The 22,473-nt window shown below is 44.7% G+C and overlaps 1 protein-coding gene across 5 annotated transcripts in view; it reads right to left on the bottom strand.

Moving 5' to 3' along the window:
- The window catches only part of GAS7 (growth arrest specific 7), a 194,629-nt gene extending 172,543 nt beyond the window's left edge, over positions 1–22,086 (bottom strand). Inside the window, exon 1 of one of the 5 annotated variants that reach the window (XM_042449525.1) lies at positions 21,801–22,086. In XM_042449525.1, the coding sequence (XP_042305459.1) occupies positions 21,801–22,004 (204 nt within the window). In that variant the 5' untranslated portion in view covers positions 22,005–22,086. Of the gene's footprint in view, positions 1–9,671; positions 9,690–21,103; positions 21,140–21,800 lie in introns of those variants that run through there. The other 4 variants (XM_042449526.1, XM_042449527.1, XM_042449530.1 and 1 more) reach the window with 4 other exon arrangements.
- Between the last annotated feature and the right edge of the window lie 387 nt (positions 22,087–22,473).

Here is a 22,473-nt window from a genome sequence, read left to right as displayed (position 1 = left end):
TCCCATGAGATCTCTTGACACATTTGCAAAGCACATCAAGAGAAGGAGTGAGGATAAGGATGCCAGCCTCACCACCATCCCTCTTATCCAGACTTCTTGTATAGATTCCAACTGTTTGTTTCAGGACACGTTCTTTATCATTAGAAGCTCAGCTACAGTTGAAATCCCAGTTCAGCCTCCTCTGTCCATGAAGACTCTACTCATCATGAAAAGGCTGACAAAACAGGGGATCAAGTTTACTCATTCCCATTCGTCTTTTTGTTCATGTGCACAGAATGAACACTCTCTTAACATCTGGAGAGGACTATACCACTGCAGTGCTAGTCAATCTTCCGTAGCAGCACAAGAAAATGTCTTATACACCATGTCAGATCACTGATTCCCTCAAAGCAATACTGTATACAGAAGGGTGGTTCTGAATGTGTAGCCTTCCAAATGTTACTGGCCAAAGGACAAGAATAATGGGAGGTGCAGACTAACAAATTCTAAAAGGCCACGGATTTCCCATCTCTGATCCATACTGACTAGTTACTGTTCTTTAGGTTAACAACCAAGGTTGTTCCCAGCCTCACCTGCAGTTGGGAAGGACTGAACCTAGGACTTTTTATATACAGAAGATGTGCTGCACCAATGCACACTGGTTCTCCCCCATTCCTGCCTTCAAAGACACTTCCCTTCTGATCATTTCCATGATAGGGAAAGGCATACCATTTCCTAGGGGTACTTGAGTTGTAGCCATCCAGGACCATAAGCCAATGAGTCATGGGTGTATGAATTATCCATCTTACCAACTTCCCATCTTAGTGAATGCCCACCAAATACTCTCGATTATTTCGTTTTTCATAAGTTTCATACAGGATGGAGTCAATAGTTGTTGCTTTTTAAAAGGCTGAAACGTACTGTCTTCCTTGCTCACTCAATGAGTTCATGAGCAAGCAGAAAAGAAAATCAGTCCAAGGGGATTTTTAAAGTCTTTTTGAAGCTTTAGATTTGTTTTAAAATTGTCCCCTTGAGGATTTGTAATATCGACACACATTGGGACTGAAAAAGAAAGGTTTGAGGGAATACACTGGCACAGCTGTTCTTTTCTGTTTTGGTTCTTCTGGCACTATGATTCCTCTCGTGGTTTCTTTCAGTGAAGTGGTATTGGCCTGGATTCGAAGCCTCCCCAGTAGAGAAGAGAAAGCCATTACATTCACTGTCTCATCTCTAACAGGACAGCTGAGAATCCAAAACAATACTATAGATTATTGAAGGAAGGTAAGCCAGCAGGCAAGCAGCAGAGATGTGGGCTCAAACAATGTTCACAAGTTTTGAAGGCCAAACATGTTATCCTGCTATGCTTTCCTTTATTTAGGGAAATGAAACCCTAAGTCTGTGTACAGAGCCAATGTAAAAAGTATTTTCTTTCCTCCAAAGATGTGCAATTTTACAGGAGGGCTACAAATAGAGAATTGTTTACTTTTGAAATTTGTCTCTTAATTGGATAGGGATAGTCTAAGTAAGTCAAGCTGAACTGTTATCAAAAAGAAGGAGGAGCCAATTGACATATTGAGTTATGTCACATTTCCCAGAGGCAGCTGCAGCGTGTTTGAGGGGATCCATTGCAAAGTGGGTCTGCCCTACTCTACCAAGCTTACCCAGCTGGTGATATCACACCTCACCGTCTGCAGTTCAACAATTCAGACAATGAGGAGGAGGCAGATTGCCAGGAATCTCCAGCTCCTGATTCTATCTGAATCTGAAGAACTGGAGGTTGAGACTCTGCTTCCCAGGAGGAGGTTACAGACACTGAAGATCAATTGCCATCATTTATCAAGCAACAATGAGACAGTGCCACTCCCAGAAGTTATTAAGTAAGAGAGGCTGACCTAATTGGGCACCTGGGGTCCTGAAACAGCATCCGATAAATCTCCCAGCAACTCCCAGGCAGCTTGTTGCTTTCAAGCCTCCTTTCTTAGTGACCAGCAGTACTTTCTGGTGTTTGCACTTTTGACCTCCAACTGACTATGATTTATGATCCTGTTTCACTTTTTGTTGGCTTCGTTTATCTGGACCATACTGACTGAAGGACCTCTGGACAGGTTGATCATAGAATACAGTGGTACCTCGGGATACGAAATACCCAGGTTACGAAATTTCCGGGATATGAAAAAATCCCATAGGAAATAATTGTTCCGGGTTACGAATGTTTTTCGGGTTACGAAAAAATTTTTGGTGCTTTTTTCGGCTTTTTCGCACGGAATCGCGGCTTTTCCCCATTAGCGCCTATGGCATTTCGGCTTACGAAGGCTTTTCGGGTTACGAAAGCGGCCGCGGAACGAATTAATTTCGTAACCCGAGGGAGCAGTGTAATAGAACCATAGAGTTGGAAGAGACCACAAGGGCCATCCAATCCAACCCCCTCCATGCAGGAACACATATTCAATATACTCCTGACAGATGGCCATCCAGCCTCTGTTTAAAGACCTCCAAGGAAGGAGACTCCACTACACTCCGAGGAAGGAGTGTGTTCCACTGTTGAACAGCTCTCACTGTCAGGAAGTTCCTCCTAATGTTGAGGTGGAATCTCTTCTCCTGGAGCTTGCATCCATTGTTCCATGTCCTATTCTCTGGAGCAGCAGAAAACAAGCTTGCTCCATCCTCAATATGTCACCCCTTCAAACACCACCCTCTTGCTTCTCTCTTCATTCTGCTGGATACTTTGTGACTGACCTGGACTGAATTAACTGCCCTTGTATTCTAACCATCTGGTTCCTGGCACACATGCTGACTCGAGCATAGGACAGGTGGGAAGCAATCTGAGAAGCACTGGAGAGGCAGATCAAAGCCACACTTATTATTTCCTGAAATGCCCCTCAACCAAGAGGTACTTGAGTATGTGGAAAACCAATAAAATAGTAACAGAGTGGAAGGGTAGGGGCCCTGGCAAGGATACTGGAGTCCGAGCAATTTTTCCAGGGATGCCAGGTACTGACACATGCCCTGGTGTTTCATCTTTGTTTACAAAGCATCTGGCACTGCAGCTGAGAAGCAGAGCTTTCTAGGCTCTGGACTTGGTTTCCATGGATTTGGTTTGGAAACTGCTCAAGCCCTACAAACCTGCCACTGAACCAAAAGGTTGCAACCAGAAGTGATTGCCACTTTCAGCTAGGTTTGCAGGCCAAAATAACACACCTTCCAAAAGTCTCAGTTTGGCAGGGATGGTCCCAATTAATCCTCTGTCATCCCTCTTTTTCAGCTCCTTTCAAAATGTCCCAGTTTCTCTCTCTTCCTCCAATGTTCCCCCTTTGTTCGTCTTACTTCAGTTGCTTCAGACTGAGTACAAAATGCAAAAGTAATCTGTGCTCAGTCAATTCATTAGAAGGAAGAGGAGAGAAAGGGCAGAATCTTGTCCTTCCCAGGAGGCTCAGGCAAAGGCAGACTGTTGCACCATCTCCTAGTTTGTGTGATATTCCTCATTAATAACTTGTACCATCTTTACTGCACTTTGATGTTCCTTGGCTACACATGTCTCAGTTTTCATCGGTGAGGTGTTTGAGGGTATGAAATTATACACTGTGGCTACTGCTAAGAGTGAAAATTAGCCCTCATGCCCCACATGGCTGCCTAGCCCTGGGCTAAATGGACTTAGTCTGACTTAGTACAAAGCAGCTACCTAGGATCCCAACTCTATTGGAGGCCATGAAGAGACTCTGCCAGCTAAACTAAGCCAGATGGATGAATAGTTTAACCTTGTATAAGGTAGCCTCGTTTGTAGCTTGAAACCTCCCACCAACACGGTATAGTGGTTTGACTGTTGGACACTGGGAGAACAGGGTTTGAATCCCTGCTCAGCCATGGAAGCCCACTAGGAAAAGCCACACATTCTCAGCCTCAGAGGAAGGCAACGGCAAATTTCCTCTGAATAAATCTTGCCAAGAAAACCCCATGATAGGGTCACCTTATGTTCGCCATAAGTCAGAAACAATTTGAAGGCACACAGAACACATGAAAAGTTCACAAAAACTCTGGGTGGCCTGCTTTAGTATATTCATATTTCAACAATGATCAAAAAGGAGACAGTTTTCACAATCTCATCCCAGAGGCCTATTCTCAGAGTCATTCTTTCCTGGATTATTTTATGTTTTTGGAGTTTAGCACATAAACTCTTCACTATCCAAGGCATGCAAAGGCAGGAGACACAGCAATTAATCTATGAGAAGCCGCAATACTTTATTTCAGAAAAGTGCTACAGTTTGTTTGTTCTTTCTAATCTCAGACTAAATGATCTGAGGCCCCATTCCCACTAGCTCATTTGCCCTGGGTAAATCTGGTCTGGACTTGCTGATCCAGTACCGAATCTCCTCAGAAAGAATTCCCACTACCCTTTACCTTGATTGATGCAATTTGCCCCTCTGAAGTTCACATTTGAAGTACCGCTTTAAAATGGAGCCTCCTTTGTTGTCAATCAAATTCACTTCCGCTTTCGTCAAAGGTGGCGTGTCCTACAACCATTGGGCAACCGAATGGGTGCTTTCCCCCCTCCGTTTTTTTAAAAAACTGGCGGCAGCGTTTGCATATTCTGTCAACTTGTGTGTGTTATGTGCATGTGTGGTGAGCCTTCAGGTCATTTCAGATTCCTCCCCTTGGCATCCTCTGTTTTCCCTTCATTTCCCATCCCAGAATACAATCTCTACTTCTCTCCTCCTTTGCATCCTCTTGTTTTCCCTTTGTTTCCCACACATATGTCGCACAAGCATTCACACATTGTATCAATTTGCCAAATTGAAAGGGAAACATATGTAGCACAAGCATTTGCATATTCTGTCACACACACAAAAAAATAATTTTTTAAAAATGCCACTTGCAAACTGACGTGCCGTACCGGCACCAAGCAAGCAAAAGGGAAATGTAGCACAAGCATACACATTTTATCAATATGTATCAGCCTGTACCACAAGCATTCACATAATCTGTCAAAAATAAAAATTACAAAAAAAGAGAGACAAAGCTGCTTGTGAGAGGGGAGGCATCTTCCACCCACTGTCCTCCCTCTGACCTAAATCCCTTCCCTGAGCTAGACCCGATCATGACCGGGGCCAAGTTCACATTTGCCGGCAGCAGAGAGGAAACGGGTTTTCCAAAAAGAAACAGGAAATAATCCACTTTCAGAAAATCCGCTCTAAGGGGGATTTGCCCTGGATCTGGTGTGCAACACCCTGATCCTGATGTGTTTAAACTGGCGCCAGTGGGAACTTCCCACTTTTAATCCAGGCTACAATTTGACACAAAAGGTAGTCTGAATGGCAGCTGAGAGATTTTCTAGACTTTGGGAGATAACAATACAGTACATACTATTAGTTGTTCCCAATGAATCCAAACCTGTACATCTTTCCAGAGACCCACACAGATTTTCTCAGGTCTTGCAAAGTATCCAGTCTACAAGCTTTAAGTCAAAATACAGTTGGCCCTGCATATCCACAGGTTCTGCACCCATGAATTCAACCAACCATGGTTTGAAAATATTCCCCCCAAAATTCCAAAAAGCAAACCTTTGCGTTGTTCACAATTTTATATAAGGAATGCCATTTTACTACACCATTGTATATAATGAGACCTGAGTATCCATAGATTTTGGTATCCACCGGGAGGTGGGGGGCCTAGAGCCAAACACCAGTGGATACCAAGGCCCACTGTAAGTGCAGTGCATTTTATAGTACCCACAATGTAATTTTTCTTGTTTAAATATAATACCATTTTCCCCAGCCAGCTATTCCTCTGGGTTTGTGAATGTCCTGTGGACTATGACAGCATTCTGGTGTTACTAATCTAGCAACGAACAACAGCTCTCCCATCTTCAGTGCCTTTCTGTACCTTCTAAAGGGAATTACTTTCTTCACTTCATTAACTTTTGAAATTCAGTAAAGTTGTTCCAAAGGCTTAACCATTCTGTAAAAGGAGGAGGAGTTATAAGTCATTACCTTAACAGTAATACTAACATTACTTTTTTATTGCTTAAGAAGAAACAAATACTGTATTTGCTTTTAAAACAAAAACTGGCAAAAATATCCTCCCAAATGCTCTTTCAAACACAATTTAGAAATAACAAGTAAACAATAATTCCACAAGCTAACCCCAAAAACATGTAATGACTGGTCGATACATAATACATCATAATATATAATTATCCCATAAATAATTACACATTGTCACATTGAGGAGGGAACAAGCTTGTTTTCCGCTGCTCCAGAGAACAGGACCAGGAACAATGGATCCAAGCTGCAGGAAAAGAGATTCCACCTCAACATTAGGAGGAACTTCCTGACAGTAAGGGCTGTTCGACAGTGGAACAAACTCCCCGGGAGTGTAGTGGAGTCTCCTTCTTTTGAGGTCTTTAAGCAGAGGCTGGATGGCCATCTGTTGAGGATGCTTTGATTTGGATTTCCTGCATGGCAGGGGGTTGGACTGGATGGCCCTTGCAGTCTCTTCCAACGCTATGATTCTATGATTCTATATAAATATCATGTTCTTATATCTTGTGTCCATGCTTAAACCTACCCCAGTCACATTACATGTAATATGATTACTTGTAACACACTACTCCCAAATTCTGGGACTCATTCAAGTGCATGTGAGTTCATACTTAGGGTTGCCATAATTGTCCACTAAAACCCGGGACAAAATGTAGGACAAAATCTAGACCAAACTGTAAGACAACTGCAGGACAAAACTTAGACCAAAATGTAGGACATTTAATAAAAATGGAGGACCTTAAATGTCCTACATTTTGGGCTTTGTCCTGCAGTTGTCCTACAGTTTGGTCTAGATTTTATCCTACATTTTGTCCCAGGTTTTAGTGGACAATTATGGCAACCCTATTCATACTGCTCTTTATAATTTTTTATTTAAAAGTATAAAATATATATAAATTAATTCATTTTTTAAAATTAAGCATCTGCAGATTTTTTTTTAAAAAGGGACATCTCAATTACGCCCTTGGTTGTGAGCCTCTAGCTCACCCCTGTTGGTGGAGGACTGTCAAATATGTGCAGTAGTCTCAGTATGGAGGTTTCTTAATACATAAATGCTCAAACAGTTACAGCCCTCGTTCACACAAATTTACCCTATCTAACCAAAGACCAGTTCATACAGCAATTTCTTCTTGTTGAAAAATAGTTGTTTGAATAATTCTTGGGGTGAGTGTTCATATCTTTCACATTCACTGAATGTGCTTCCAGTGACATCACAAACACCACAACAGGAAACCACATCCCATGATGCTACAGTGTGTCATATGGCAAGCAAAACTCATAGGAAACATCCCCCCCTCCAAACAAACAAACAAACAAAAAAAAACCAACAACAAGAAGAAGACAGGCAGGCCGGCAGACAGGCAGGTGTGCTGGGCAAATTTTTTACCTCCCTAAGCAAACTCCACCTGGCCACTGGATTCATCTGTCTGCAGTGTCCTGCTTGCCACATTGTCATTTAGTGACTGGGATAGGGTGTGGGACACAATGAAGACATCATCCTCAGGGACATTAGTGTGGTTGTACCTCAATCTCCTCTCTGGCCACTGGATGACCTGGGAGTGCAAAAGAGAGGCGAGATCTTCCTTTGAGGCAAGGGATGTAGGGCATTGTTCCATCTGGCAGAAATTTACGTTTAGATGATACAAAATCTTGGCCTTTATTTTAATAATCCTTTTTTTTTTTTTGCATATTTTTAAGTGACATTTGTTTTTAATCTGCAGTAATTAGCGTAAGCCACTTTGTGCCCCAGTTTGGAGGAAAAGGCTGGCTATAAATACATATTTAAATAAATAAATACTTACATAAACAAACAAACAAACAAGTCTTCACTCAGCAGGCCAAAGAACACAAAGCTCCAGAGCAAGCCTGCTTGGGGTGGGATTCCACTGACAAAGAGTGTCTCTCAAGAGTTGCCTAACTTCAGAAAACAAAGGTCTCCGAAAAAGGGACTGCAGCAAAAGTTTAAAACTCACTGGCAAAACAGGTAGCAAAAACCTAGCCTTCATGTTCCAAGATAGATAAGGCTTTAAGCACAAATTCTTTTGTTGCATGCAAAAAACGACTAGTGGCCAGCAAAACCTGCCTTTTTATTCTCCAGAACCAGACACCTGCAAATTCTGGGAACTGTGGTTTTGTGAGACATTTAGCCTTCTCTCTCTCAGAGAACTCTGGTGCTAAAACAAACTACAAATCCCCAAATTCCATTTCATTGAGCCCTGGCAGTTAAAGTGTTACAAACTGGGTTATTTTTGCAGTGTGGATGCAGCCATAGTTTTATTGACTAGAAAGACTAAAAAATGGAGTACAGTCAGCCTCTAAATCCCCAGATTCTGCATCTATGGATTCAACCATCCACAGGTTAAAAAAAATTTTTTTTTACAAAATTCCAAAAAGTAAGCCTTGAATTTTTGCCATTTTATATAAGTGACACCATTTTACTACACCACTGTATTTAATAGGACTTGAGCATCCACAGATTTTAGTACTCGGGGGGGGGGGGGGGGGGGGGGGAGCTGTAACCATACCCCAACAGATACCAAGAGCACACTTTGCCTCTGAACCTTTATAGTTGCCTGTCCCTCCTAATTCAGTAACTATAACCCACCTTAAACAGCATAACCTCCAAGTGAGAAGGGTAATTTCAGCACTGGTCTACATTTGAACACCTCTAATAAATCATAACCTAATTGCTGTACATTTTTTCAGTACTGTTTACACCACTGTCATTGCATCTTCACTAGACAATTACTGTACAGTCTTCCATTATTATTAAGACAAATAAAGAAATCTAGAGCAATTCAGCAAGGGTCACATTTTGAGACCAAAGACAGCTGGCAGAATAGACTTTTCTGCCTAAATCCAGATCTTCACAAACTCAGAGCTATTGCACAGGTGTCACAAAGCCTCTTCCAATGTAAACAGCAACAAAAAACCTTCCAGAGTTTTTTCTTGTTCACTTCACAGTGTGAACCTAGTATATGCCAAGATAAATGCAAGGTTACTAAAGGGATACCATTCTGATAACACATCTTTTTGCAGTAACAATCCCTTAAGTTTTGCAGCCCAGAGACTGTTTGCATTTACAAGACCAAATAGAAAGATCCCATTTGAATGCTCAAGACATATTCTATATATGCTATAAGATTATATACTTTCCTCTGTGCTAATGAATCCACACACTTTGACTTGGCAAATAGGGTCCCACACCTAAGCTTATCTGCTGTGGAGTGGATTCTACACCAGGCACAGTCAGAGGTACTAACAGATCTCTAGGTAATTTGCAGTTGATCTCCAAGCGATTCCCACTCCCAATGGTTAAACAACAGGAACAACAAAAAGGCTTTGCCTCTATCCTAAATTAGGCTGTTAAAATCAAGATGGCTAGGAACAGACCTGTGTGTGAAAGCTCCCACTCTGGTTCTGAAAACAAATTTCTAAGCTTAGCATGTGCTCTAAAAAGCCCTTGTGCATTTCTGCATCTGCCAAATCTTGTTCTTTCTTCTAAGCAGGACTCTGGGGTTCTATTGAAAAATAAAGCATAACCTGCTGCAAGCCTTTAGATCTGCCTAGCATAGCCTAGCTCTGCCCACCCCTGCCATTACAACCAGTTGAGCTGGACAGAAAGGCACTAAAGTGTAAGTTCATGGTTTCTCTTACCACATATCACGGCGCAGCAGAATCACAGAGCTGTCTATCTTCTCATTTCAGGGAAAAACTGCATTGTGTACAGTGATAATACATGAATAAGTAACTCTAATGTCTTAATATAGGCATGGTAAGATAAAACACGTAATTTGCACTGGTGGGTGAGCAGCATATAGAAAATAACTGATCTCTTAGATGCCTTACAAGCAGAATTTTTTAAAATCTATTTTTCCCCCAAGCCTGTTATAAAACTAAACTGAAACCCACTGAAGACGACAACCACACTCAGCGAATGGATGGGTGCTGGCAGAATCTCCAATTCCCAAGCTGTCTCCTTCAGTATTGGAATGACACATTATGCTTCATAAGAGAGATCTGCAACTAAGGGAGGTGACAGCAGCTATAAAAAGTCCTAGCACTTTTCAGTGAAGAAAAAATTTACATTGGCTGCTGTTTCTTTACATAAGTGATTTCTCAAAGTTAGTTCAAAAGGAGAGAGAGGAAAAACCAATTGATATATGCATCCAAATAATCTGTCCTAAAATATTAATCTTGTGCGAACATCACCAACCTAGCATCTAATGCACATAAAGAAAACACTGAGCCATACTAGGCAACAGTATGGCCTACAGCTGGTATGTCAAACTTTAAAAATCAACTACCAAAACACAAAAATTAAGCAGAAACCCTGCCCTAGGCCTGTAGCCATTTATATGGGAGTAAGTCCCACTGTACACCATAGCCCTGACTTCCAATTCAACACATACTGCACTGCACTGCATAAACATACAGTAAATTTATCACAATAGCTATACAGTAAAGTTTTATACCACTTGTGTACCTTTTGCATTGCATTCTTCTATAGAGCGAGGATGTTTCTCCTGGTATAAACTAGAGAAGACCAAACCCATATAAAGCTTTACTTTATCTTTCCACTGCATCTCACTTCTTATCCCAGCCTTCCCCAAACTGGCACTCGATGATGATGATGATGATGATGATGATGATGATGATGATGATGATTTTATTTGTATCCCGCCCCTCTGAGAACAATCGGGGTGGCTAACAAAGTTAAAAATACAGCACATATAAAATCCCTGGTGCCCTCCCCCCCTTAAAAAGTATTAAATCCAATGCAAAATTCAAAAACAAACAAACAAACAAACAAAAACCAACAAGTTAAAAACTGACCAGAAGGTCAACAACATCACTCAGCAAGCAATCAATGGGAGCGGCAGTATCTTATTCCCAGACGTTTTTCTGAGGCCGGGTTCTCTATTCTGGGAAGGCCTGGCGGAAGAGATCCATCTTAACAGCCTTTTTAAAGCTGTCTAAGGATGTAAGTAGACGGATCTCATCCAGCAGGCCCTCCCACAGTTTGGGGGCAATGATGGAAAACGCCCTCTGGGAGGTAGTCGAAAGCCTAGATATTTGGGACTGAAGTAGGCCTCTCTCAGAGGAGCGGAGTGCTTGGGGAGGATTATAGGGGAGAAGGCGGTCCCGAAGATAGTTTGGACCCAAACCATTTAGGGCTTTAAAGGTGATAACCAACACCTTGTACTGGGTCTGGAAGCTAATGGGCAGCCAGTGGAGGGACTTTAGAACCGGGGTAATATGGTCCCTCCTGGATGTTTCAGAAATTACTCTGGCTGCCATATTCTGTACTAGTTGCAGTTTCCGGACCAAGCACAAGGGTAGCCCCATGTAGAGCACATTACAGAAGTCTAGACGTGAGGTTACCAGCGTGTGCACAACAGTCTCAAGATCCCTTACTTCCAGAAAAGGGCGCAGCTGGTGTATCAGCCGAAGCTGATAACAGGCGCTCCTGACTGTCGCATTTACCTGGTTCGACATCAGGAGCGACGAGTCAAGGAGCACCCCCAGACTGCGAACACAGTCCTTGATGGAGAGTGTGACCCCACCTAGGACCGGAGGTTGCAACCCAATTCTTGGTTTCGGGGCAGCTACCGTGAGCATTTCCGTTTTGTCTGGATTCAGCCTCAATCTGTTTTTCCTCATCCAGCCCATTACTGCCTGAAGACATTCAATGAGAGAGGAGACACCATCAGAATTCAAGGCTGACGAATGAAACATGGAGAAATAGATTTGGGTGTCATCAGCATACTGATAACACCCAGCACCTTAACTCCAAATGATCTCGCCCAGCGGCTTCATATAGATGTTAAATAACATCGGGGACAGAATAGCACCCTGTGGAACACCACAGGTGAGCTCCCTCCTACTGGAGCAACTGTCCCCAAGCATCACCCTCTGGGATCTGCCCAAGAGAAAGGAACGGAACCACTGCAATGCAGTGCCTCTAATTCCCAGCCCCCTCAGGCAATCCAAGAGGATGCCATGATCTATCGTATCAAAAGCTGCTGAGAGGTCTAAAAGCACCAAAAGGGTCACACTGCCCCTGTCGATGTGTTGGGGCACAACTCCATTGACCATGCAGGCAAAGAATGATGGGAGTTACAATGGGGGGGGGGGGGGGACACATTAAGGAAGGTGATTTTTAACATAAGGACTAAGCAGACCCATAGCCATGAGAGTGCATAGAGCTTGGCCACTCCAACTTTTCCTTTGGTTTCCCTTCCAAACAGAGTAACAATTTGGCTACTGAACTCAACAGTGTGTACCTGGCCTCCCTGTGCCCATATGTATACCATGCATATGTAAAGACACTGTATTTATATGTCTTGTGGCTCATCTGCTTTTGACTGAACTCTGTTGCCCACACTTCATTCCACACAGGCCACCCCAACTCAACTTTTCTGGCAACTGGCTTGCCTGTAAGAAAGAGCCAGAAGTCATCACACATGCTGGGGCAGGACTCTTGACCACCATGCAGGCATAAGTGCTCCCAAAGGATGCACAGAAAATGAATTTGCTAATTCCTGAATAGTGAAATGGACGTTATTATGCAAACATCTTCTCACAACTTGGAGAAGTGCCATAAGTAGTTTAGTGCAAAGAAAATGGAATCATTTATTCTGCGTGTATTTTTGATATGGAGCACCCTTACTGTATTCCCTTCTAAGCTTTGCTAACTATTTAAATGGGATGGATAGGAAAGCACAGGGTCCCCATCGTAAAGCAGCAGACTGGACTTTTGTCTCCTTCTCCCTCAAATGTGCTTTATTTTGTTTGTTTGTTTGTTTGTTTGTTTAGCTGATACAAGTTTAAGAAGACAGAATGATTTAGAGGGGGCTGGGCTGCTAGCAGAAAGGCAGACAAACAGAATAGGCCACGGAAAGAGGGAGGAGAGATTATAAGGGCAGAACTGTGAAAGCACCTATACTACACTTGGCTCTGTACATCTTGAATAATCCTGTTTTTCTCATACATATACCTGATAACTCATCTCCCCCTTCTTTTCAGTTGGAGGTGTTTCAGTAAAATTTGCTTTAAAAATTACTGTATTCATTTTGCTTCCGAGTCCAATTCCCTCATTACAATTCTAAACCAACACAGTCGACCCTCCGTATCCATGGACTCTACATCTATTAACTCATGGCTTTAAAATAATTTTAAAAATCCAAAAAGCAAATTTTATATAAGGGACACTATTTTGTTATGCCATTGTATATAATGGGACTTGAGTATCAATGGATTTTAGTATCCACAATGGGTCCTGGAACCAAACCCCAGCAGATACTAAGGGCCCACTGTAGTTCTCATTGTTTTGTCTTCCAGACACTTTAGACAAGTTCCCTGCAGCCAGCTTATATAATGATCCAGGATTTCTGAAAGGTGAAGTCCCAACATGTGGGGAGCAAAGACTGAGGAGCACTGGTTTAAACACTTTGATCTCCCAATGAAAGGTGAAATTTGTCATTATTGTTGTGTACCATTAAGTCGTTTCCAACTTATGGCAACTCAAGGCAAAACTATCACAGGGTTTTCTTGGCAATATTTGTTCAGAGAGGGTTTGCCTTTGCCTTCCTCTGAGGATGAGAGTATGATTTGCCCAAGGTTACCCAGTATGTTTCCAGAGCCGAGTGGGGATTCAAACCATGGTCTCAGAGTCTCAGTCCAACACTCAAACCACTACACCATAGTGACTTGAATGGTGAAATACATCTTCACAAAGTTCAGGCACTACAGATATCCTAGGGCCAAACCTATCATTTAGTATAGCAAGGTGATCATTTCAGGCAGCAAGTGCTAAGGCACAGCAGGGCCATCCTTGTGGCTGCTTCTTCTGTGGGAGTACAGCACCCACCCGAACTCTCTAAACTACTCCACTACATCCACCTCATCACCAACATCAACAGATGATTCAATTGAAAGCCCACTTGGCTTCTGGCCATACAGCAGGCAGGAGACATCATCCTGTCCTTTGCCTCAGGCAGTAAACTATCTTCTGGTAGCCCCAACTCAGTACTCAGAAGTTCACATTTACATGTTGCATACTGAGAACACTAATGATACTTTTACCTAATTTTATAGGAGACAGGTGGGAGAACACACAAGCCCAAGCCTCACCATAACATGTTCTTATTGCACATTATGGCGGGGGGTGTCTCTCATGTACAGGACTAATCCAGCCCACAAAGTTTCCCCTATCTACCTGTAGAGCCCTGCTGACCAAAGCCATCCTTTCCCTAGAGCCTTCATCCAAGTATTGCTCCTACAAGTGTGTGTATTGCCTTCAAGTCACCTGTTCACCTATAGTGAGCCCATGAATGTCATAGGGTTTTTCTCAGGCTAGGAATACTCCGAAGTAGTTTCACCAATTCCTTCCTCTGAAGTAAAGTCCATTGCACCTGGTATTCAGTGGTGGGCTCTCATCCAAGTAATAACCAGGGCTGGTCCTGCTTACCTTCCAAGATCATATAGGATCTGGAGCCTTTAGGGCATTTAGACACTGCAAACTAGGCTGAAGATAATTCTCCCCTCCCCATACACAAACACAACTTCAGCCATGGTCTGAAAATGGCAGAGATGCCCTTCCTGGCTTCCTTTCTCCTTCCCCACACTGAGAAAGGGTAGGAAGAGCAAAGCTAGCTGTTTTCTCAGCTGAAAACAGCAAGCACCAGCTCACAGGACTTCACTCTTCTCTTCCCTCTCTATGAGGGGAAGGGGAGAAAAAAACCCATGTTCCCAGCCAAAACATGAGATGGAAAGCTCTGTCCACCATTTTGGGCAGGACCCATGGGACCTGGGGGAGTAGGGAGTCAGCACCACACTGGAATGCACTAAAAACCATTATGTTTGATGGCAGCAACTGATGGACAATAATGTTTTTCTTATAAATCTTTAACTGAATAAATATCATTGTCTCTGGCCAGAGGCTTGGGCAGACTCCTCCACTGTGTACAACAGTGACTCCTTTGGTGAACCACACATTTATGCAAAGGTGGTGTTAGTAAACCAGTTTGTGGTGTATCTGGCAGAGCATTCTATCCTGTCCCTTTAACACAAGGCTCATTCTGTTTGCAATCAGTTTAACAAGACCTTCTCTGCTCTCATGAGTGCTAGAAACCTATGCAAACTAAGAGCTAGGATTCTTATATTTCTGCCAAAGCCATCACATTCATCTCTCTCTGAGCAAATAGTCAGAGAAAATGACCCTCTAAGCCAGACTCCATATATATTCCTCACACCTTGGACTCAGCATGTGGAAGCTGTTCACATCATTGATTTCAATAGCCCTGCTTTCTAGTTCCTGGCCTTGAACCAAGATGAATTCACTAATCCCCCATTCCGAAATGGTCCTCTTCCTTCCAGAGGAGTCCAGCTATTGAGAGCAACCTTCTTAATAATGAAAGTATACTTGGCCACTCTGCCAAAAAGCCATGGAGATAATCTCCACCAGTCCTACTCCTGCCCAAACTTTAATCCTAAAATCAAGAATCACAGGATTTGAGTAACTCAAGAGATTACATCCAGGCCAACTCCCATTCCATAATATTACCGTATCCTTAGAAAGATGGATTAGTTTTAAAAGGTTAGGATCCACTTTGCCTATGAAAACAGACATAAACAGATTAACACAGGCCTGAAGACATACCTGATTTAGAACACACAATCACAGCACATAGTTTTGTCCCCCCTTCTCCACATGCACAGCTGTTTTACCATATGATTAAAGTAATCCCCTAGATTTTCTATGCAATTCTAATTAGCCAACAACCATGTATGAATCTGGAAGCCTAAGAGCATAAATAGGGTAATGTCTATTACACTATCATCTCAAACAGGCTTAACAGGAACAAACTCATTGAGAGCAATTATACTCTGATAGGCAAACAAACAAGACACAGAAACCACTTCAGAAGCATGGTCAACAGGGAGCTGTAATACAGAGATGTGTTACTGCTGCTGTAGCAAAAGGGTTTTAAGCTTTTAAAAACAGGAAAGGGAGTGAACTGGGAAAAATACCCTTCGTATGATAAAGGACCTATATACCTTCTTAAGTATCCTTTACAACTTGGCACTCAGGACTATTCAGGGTTTGGTTGTTTTATGTTTGAAAAACATGTACAAATATAAAGGTGCAACTGTTTCAGCGTTACCAAAACCTGAGCCCAGGGAGAACTCTGTTTCATGTATATACACCTCTGCAAACTGTCAACAGCTAAAGGTTCTACGGTTGCACTCCAAGAACACTTCAAGGGTTTGTAAAACGCACTTCATATTTGTGCAGCAGCACGCTCTCCCACCTTATGGATGTAAGCAACAAAAATAAGCAGAGAGAAATAAATCCAATTCTGGTTTGAAAAAATAAAGCCAAACTCATGCAGGCAAAATTTCTCTTTACCCTGAGACCACTTCGTGTGCATGATATCCAGGATATTTCTTCAAAACACAGTCTACTGAGAACACCATTGTAGTGATGTCTCATCACACAATACCCATGCTGCTTTTCTTTTCTCATTTCTAGCTTTCCATGTGGAAAAAGAAAAATAGGTAGATGGACAGATAGACAGGGACATAATGTGCACATGAACAGGGATGGATACAATCTCCAGAAGCTTTGAAGAATGAGCACAACAGCTTAGGGCCCTTTTTACTTCACACAATTATAGCAATATGATTCTACAGTATGGTGCCACCCTGGGACTGGCATTTGTGGGAAAGAACTGTAAGACCCATGAAGACTCCATTGGGTGAAGCCATGGCCACTAACTAAAGTGGAATGATAGTGCTATAATGGTGTAGTATGACTGAGTCCTTAGTCTAGCGATTATTTGCAGTGAGAAAATGACTCTGCTCTTTTTCAGGTGGCAGAAATTCGAAAAGCACTATCTGTACACAGCCCAGCCCATTGCTCATGAGCACTCATATCACAGGTAGGCGCCACCTGTGATCAGCATTATTTGCACCCCTACACAGAAATCCTATTAAAAACAAATGCATAAAATAGAAAGAAACACAAACAACTACTTGAAAAAAGAGAACAGTCTCAAGTATATGCTGCAAGTTCACATTTGGATGCTAATCAACTGACAGTATACAAATTCAAGCTACATCTTCACTGCACATTAATGCAGTTTGACACTGCTTTAACTGCCATGGCTCAATGCTATGGCATTCTGGGATTTGTAATTTTGTGAAATATATAACTTTTATGAGAAAGCTCAGGCGCTACAACAAACTACATATCCCAGGATTCCGTAGGACAGAGCTATGGCAGTTAAAGTTGTGTCAAACTGCATTAATTATGTGGCAGCAGCCATAAAACATAACTCTTCTCTGTATTCTGACCTATCCATTCAAGGGCTTTTGTTAGCCTATGGAGTGGAAGAAAACTGAAGGTAGAATGTACAGCACTAAGATGCCATGCTTATCTTGATGGCAGTACCCATTATTAAGTTTGCTTTTGATTCTCCAAGGCCAGCAGCACTCCAAGAATGGTACAGGAACAACTATTCATACATATCCTTTTTAGTTATTTATGGCATGCTGACAATCTGAATGGGAAAAAGAATTCTCTCTTTTCTAGTTCATACAGAAGATTCTGCCAGGTTGTTTGAAGGCAATTCACCACAGGTGACCATGCACATGGCTATATATAAACTTGTTCTGAACAGCATTATAGTTTGGCCCTTACAGATGTGTATTTCAGCATCTCAGTAAAATCTACAGACCCATTCTGCACTTCCCGATGTCTGTCCCAATGTTTCAAATACCCACTTTTCATAATGACCAGTTAAGCTGTATTTTGCAGTCAGAACCAGTTTTGTATTTTATGTTACAGTCAGATTCTTCCTCTCTCTCTCTCTCTCTCTTGGCTTGTCCAGTATCACCACAGAGGCCTAAAATATCTTACATTTCTTGGTAGCAGAATTTGACCTTTTTTTTTTTTTTGCTGACAGGTCCTCAAATCCCTTAATAACACAGATAGGAAAGTGAGTATTCGACAGGTCTGCTTTGAAACACTTCTGGTTCTGAATATCATGTCGATGTGTGAGCCTGACAGTTTTTCTGTGCCAAAGACATTTGTGGTCCAGAAACAATGGTTAAAATGCATTTAGACACAACATCTGGAAAGCCTTCTAAGTGGAATCTGGGGTGTTGCTGGAGACAACATCCTCCATCCCAGTTGCTGGGAAACAGGAATGGGAGGCTGCTCACTTCCTAATTCTAAGCTCCCCACAAATGCATCCGATAGAAAACTCCCCACAGGTAATGGGTTGGCTGCTGTGGGGAAAGAAAGACTGGATTAGATACTGTGGGGTAAGAAAGCTGGAGAAGCTAAGCTTTTGTTCTGATCCAGCAGGACTCTTTTTATGTTAGACTGTCTCATACCAAGATGAAAATTTTCCCAACAGCCTTCCTAAGCAATCAGTGACAACATCAGACTAATAAACATATAAATTATGAGACCGGCTCAGAGTTGCTATGGGACCATATTACATTAACACCATTCACTGTACTGGTGCAGCACTGTAGTGCATGAACTGTGCAGTGCCGATTATTTAAGACATAAATCCTGCCAAAATGAAAGTTCATGCATTTTAATTGTAATATATGTTGCATGGGCTTAGCACAGCTTCACGCAATCTCTTCCCTACTCTCCTCAACTCCCCCTCAGCTCAGTGGAGTGGACTGTGTAAACCTTGCTATCTTTTAACAGAAGGCTAGACATTGGGAATTTATGATTAATGCAGACAAATTTGGATTTGGAGTTGCTGTTTTTTTAAAGAAAGTCATTTGATTACACTGAAGTCATAGCCACAGAATGTAAGATGTCCCACACACCATGAAGAATCAGACCAGACTAAAGGCCTACCTAGTCTAGCATCCTGTTCATACAGCTGCCAACCAGTTGCCCACGGGAAGCTTGCCAGAAAGAGCACCCACAGAGGCCTCTGATAAACAAGTACAGCCATCCTGAACAATAGCAAATCATGTCCCCTGGGTTTTTTTAGGTAGGAGGCTCCAAACTGGCAGGCAGGTTGTTAGTAATTTTGACTACTTTCAGCTGGAGGGCAAATTGCTTTTCTCATTCATTACCAATCTCCCTAACTATGAAGATTATGGAAAGGGCAGTGAAAATGGTAAGAGGTCTGAAGAACAAAACATATGAAGAGTGGTTGAAGGAGCTGGGCATATTCAGGTTGGTAAAGAGAATAATAATAAATATAATAATAAAAACTGTATTTTTAGCCTGCCTTTCCTAAGATCAAGGCAGGTTACAGCAGCCTGAAAAGTGATCTGATATTTAATTACCTCAAGGGCTGCCGCAAAGAGGAGAGTGCTGGCTTATTCACTGCTGCCTCTGAGAGTAGAACCAAGTCTAATGGTTTTACGTTATAGGAGGACAGATTTAGGCTGAGATAAATGGGACCAATTGGTGGGATCTCCTTCTCTGGATATCTCCAAATAGAGGCTAGGCAGCTACCTGCTGGGGATGCTCAAGCTGGAGATCTTGAATTGAGCATGGGGCTCAATTCAATTCCAATTCTATGACTCTTACAGACAGTTTGTATACTGACGGGTGCCCTTTATGTGTTCAATGTAGCAGGTCAGCGTTTATTATCGCCGGGAGGGTTCACTATTTCTCGGGGTTTGATCATTAAATACAGTCTAGATCAGTGATTTTGCCTGATCACTGGGGGGGCGGGGGGCTCAACCTTGTCTAAAATTGTCTTGAGGGGAGGTACCCAAGCCTCCCTGACCCCCCTTCCAAGGACCATGAGTGGCCCTAAGCCAGTAAGATACTGAGGTGGACACCTATAAAGACTCTTGCGCAGGAAAGTTCATTCTCACTGGAAAATGGCAACCCCCCTTATTTCAAGTTATCCAGTGGGAAGGGTTTACTGAGTGGGTCTACAGAGCTCAATATTGTCTTCAACACTCAGCAGTAGGGGAGTTGCAGACCCAGAAGGCTAGGAAAGAGAGAGCCAGCATGGGGTAGTGGTCTGAGTGCTGGGCTACAGCTCTGGAGACCAGGGTTTGATTCCCTACTTGGCCATGGCAACCCATGGGGTGACCTTGGGTAATGTGCACTCTCAAAGGCACATCTCTAAACAAATCCTGCCAACAAAACCCCATGATAGGGTCACCTCAGGGTTGCCATAAGTCAGAAACAACGGGAAGGCACACCAAATCCACCCCCCAAGTTGCGGGTGAAGGAAGCTGGGCTCTTCTGCCTAGCCCCCTTCCAAAAGCCCTTCCTGAAGCCCTGGGCAGCCAGGGTTTGTGTGTGTGGACCACAGGGAGCTAGCTGGACTCAAGGATGGTCTGACTCAGAAGAAGGCAAGCTTCCCTCTCTCTGTTCCTGTGTGGAAAGGGAGAGTTACTCATCTCAGCATGTGACGAGTTGGCTCTTCAGCCCAGTTTTCTTCCACGGAAGGAACGCTTCCTTCATGTGTGTTTGGAGCTAGCAGAAAGCAGCAGCCCACCTCCAGGCCTCGGGGGAAGGGGGGGGAGGGCCCTGAGGCACAAGCGCCTCCCCAGGCAGAGAAGGGAAGAGGGGCCCAAGGGACTGGCTGCTAGTCCCCTCCGGAGGGGAGGGAAAAGTGCCCCCAGGCCAAGGGGGAGACCACCCCAGCCAGCCACCCAAACCAAACTGGCTCTTCAACCTGATCATCTAACTCATGCTCCCCCCAGGCATCCGGCGGCCACAGCCTGCGCCAGTCTACCCGCCACAAGGCCGAAGAGGAAGGTGGCCGGGAGACCTACGCTTCCCAGGCCACAAGGAGGACCCCCACTACTACTACCATCAGGACTCCCACAACCCTCCCCTCTCCCCTCCAGCCCTGGGGGCTCCGCTCTCCCTCAGCCCCCTCCCTCCCAGCCAGGCCCATGGGGGGGGGGGAGAGGGCAAGGTGCCTCAGAGCCAGGGAGAGGGCCCCTTCCTCCCGAAGGGACCAAGCCCAGGAGGGAACCACCCCCGCAGCACTCGAACTCAGCCCTCGCCCGCCCGAGGGACTCGGGCCTTCCCACCGGGCCGTCCTCCTTTTCCAGGACGCGTCCTCCATCCCAACCTTCCTGTCCGGGAGGAGTTTCCGCATGTCCTCCACTTTGAGAAGCGCGGGTTGAGGTTTCTTCCAGCGCCTTTAGTTCTTCTCTAGCCGGGTTCTCCTCCTCCTCCTCCTCCTCTACTACTAGTGTTGCTCTTAGTTTGGAAGGTCCTCCAGGTCCACCTTCGGTCCAGGAGAACTCCCCAACTGCCCTACATTTGAAGCAGGCTGGAGCAGCAGGCTTTGCCCTTTCTGGGGAGGGTTTTCCGCCTCCCTGGGCTCCATGTCCTGCATCTGCCCCTGTTTGGCTTCCCTTTCCTCCGGGGGCTTTTCAGCCCTTGCCAGGCCCGGCCTTTCGGGGGGGGGGGGGCGGGCCCAGGCTTCGGGGGGGCTGCTGGGGGGCAGGGCCCCCCCCCCCGAGGCCGTTCGCCCAGCAGCTGCGGCTGGCCTCCTTGGAAGAGGGGCTCCCCAGAGGCCCCCTTCTCTCCAGAGGCGCAGACAGATCCACGGCTGCAGCCAGAAACTTAGCACCGGACCTGGTCCGAAGAACCCACCCCAAAAGCCCGGCTTCCAGATGTCTGATTCTTCTTATGCCCTTCTTCTTATTGACGTCCTCCATGCCCGGCTCCTGGGGGCACTACTGTACTGCCCAAGGCTCCCAGGTGGAGCAAGGGGCCTTGGGCTTCGGGGGCTCGGGGCAGGGGAGGGATGCCCGACTCACCTCGAGCAGCTGGACGTAGCTGGCCGGGAACCAGCCGCGGAGCCCCTGGGCGCTCTCGCCTTCCCACCATCCGCCCTCGGGCCCCGCCTGCAGGACGGTCAGCATCTCCCCGGCGGCGAAGCGCAGCCCCTGCCGGTGCCGCTCTCCGGAGAAGGGGTACAGGGCCCGGCATCGCGCCCCCGGCTGCAGGGGAGGAGGAGGCATCGCCCGCGGCAGCCCCAGGACTCCCAGCCCCAGGCAACCAGCAGCAGCAGCAGGCTCCGGCTCCAACAGGTGCCCAAAGCAGCAGCAGCAGCAGCAGGAGGAAGCAGTGCTCTTCTTCCTCCTCCTCCTCCTCTCCTCCCCAAAAGCCCGAGTGGAGGATTGGAGGCCGCCCCGCCCCCGGGCCAGGCCCTCAGCCCGCCCTCCAACACACACACAACAGACACACACACACAACACACAACACCCCTCCGCTAGAAAGACAGACAGACAGACCTCTCTCTCTCTCTCTCTCTCTCTCTCTCTCTCTCTCTCTCTCTCTCTCCAAAGGCACCCAATGGGACCAAGAGGACCTGCAGGAGAGGACCTGATGGTGGTGGTTGGCTGCCTCCGATGAAGAGGCCAGAAGGGAGGAGGTGACCCAAAAGCAAAGCACCTCCAGAATGGGGGACTTCTTCGAATGGAGGGCCGA

This window comes from Sceloporus undulatus, chromosome 2 (genome assembly GCF_019175285.1).
Source record: "Sceloporus undulatus isolate JIND9_A2432 ecotype Alabama chromosome 2, SceUnd_v1.1, whole genome shotgun sequence".
NCBI classification, from domain to species: Eukaryota; Metazoa; Chordata; class Lepidosauria; order Squamata; family Phrynosomatidae; genus Sceloporus; species Sceloporus undulatus.
This window is presented reverse-complemented; position numbering and strand designations above follow the sequence as displayed.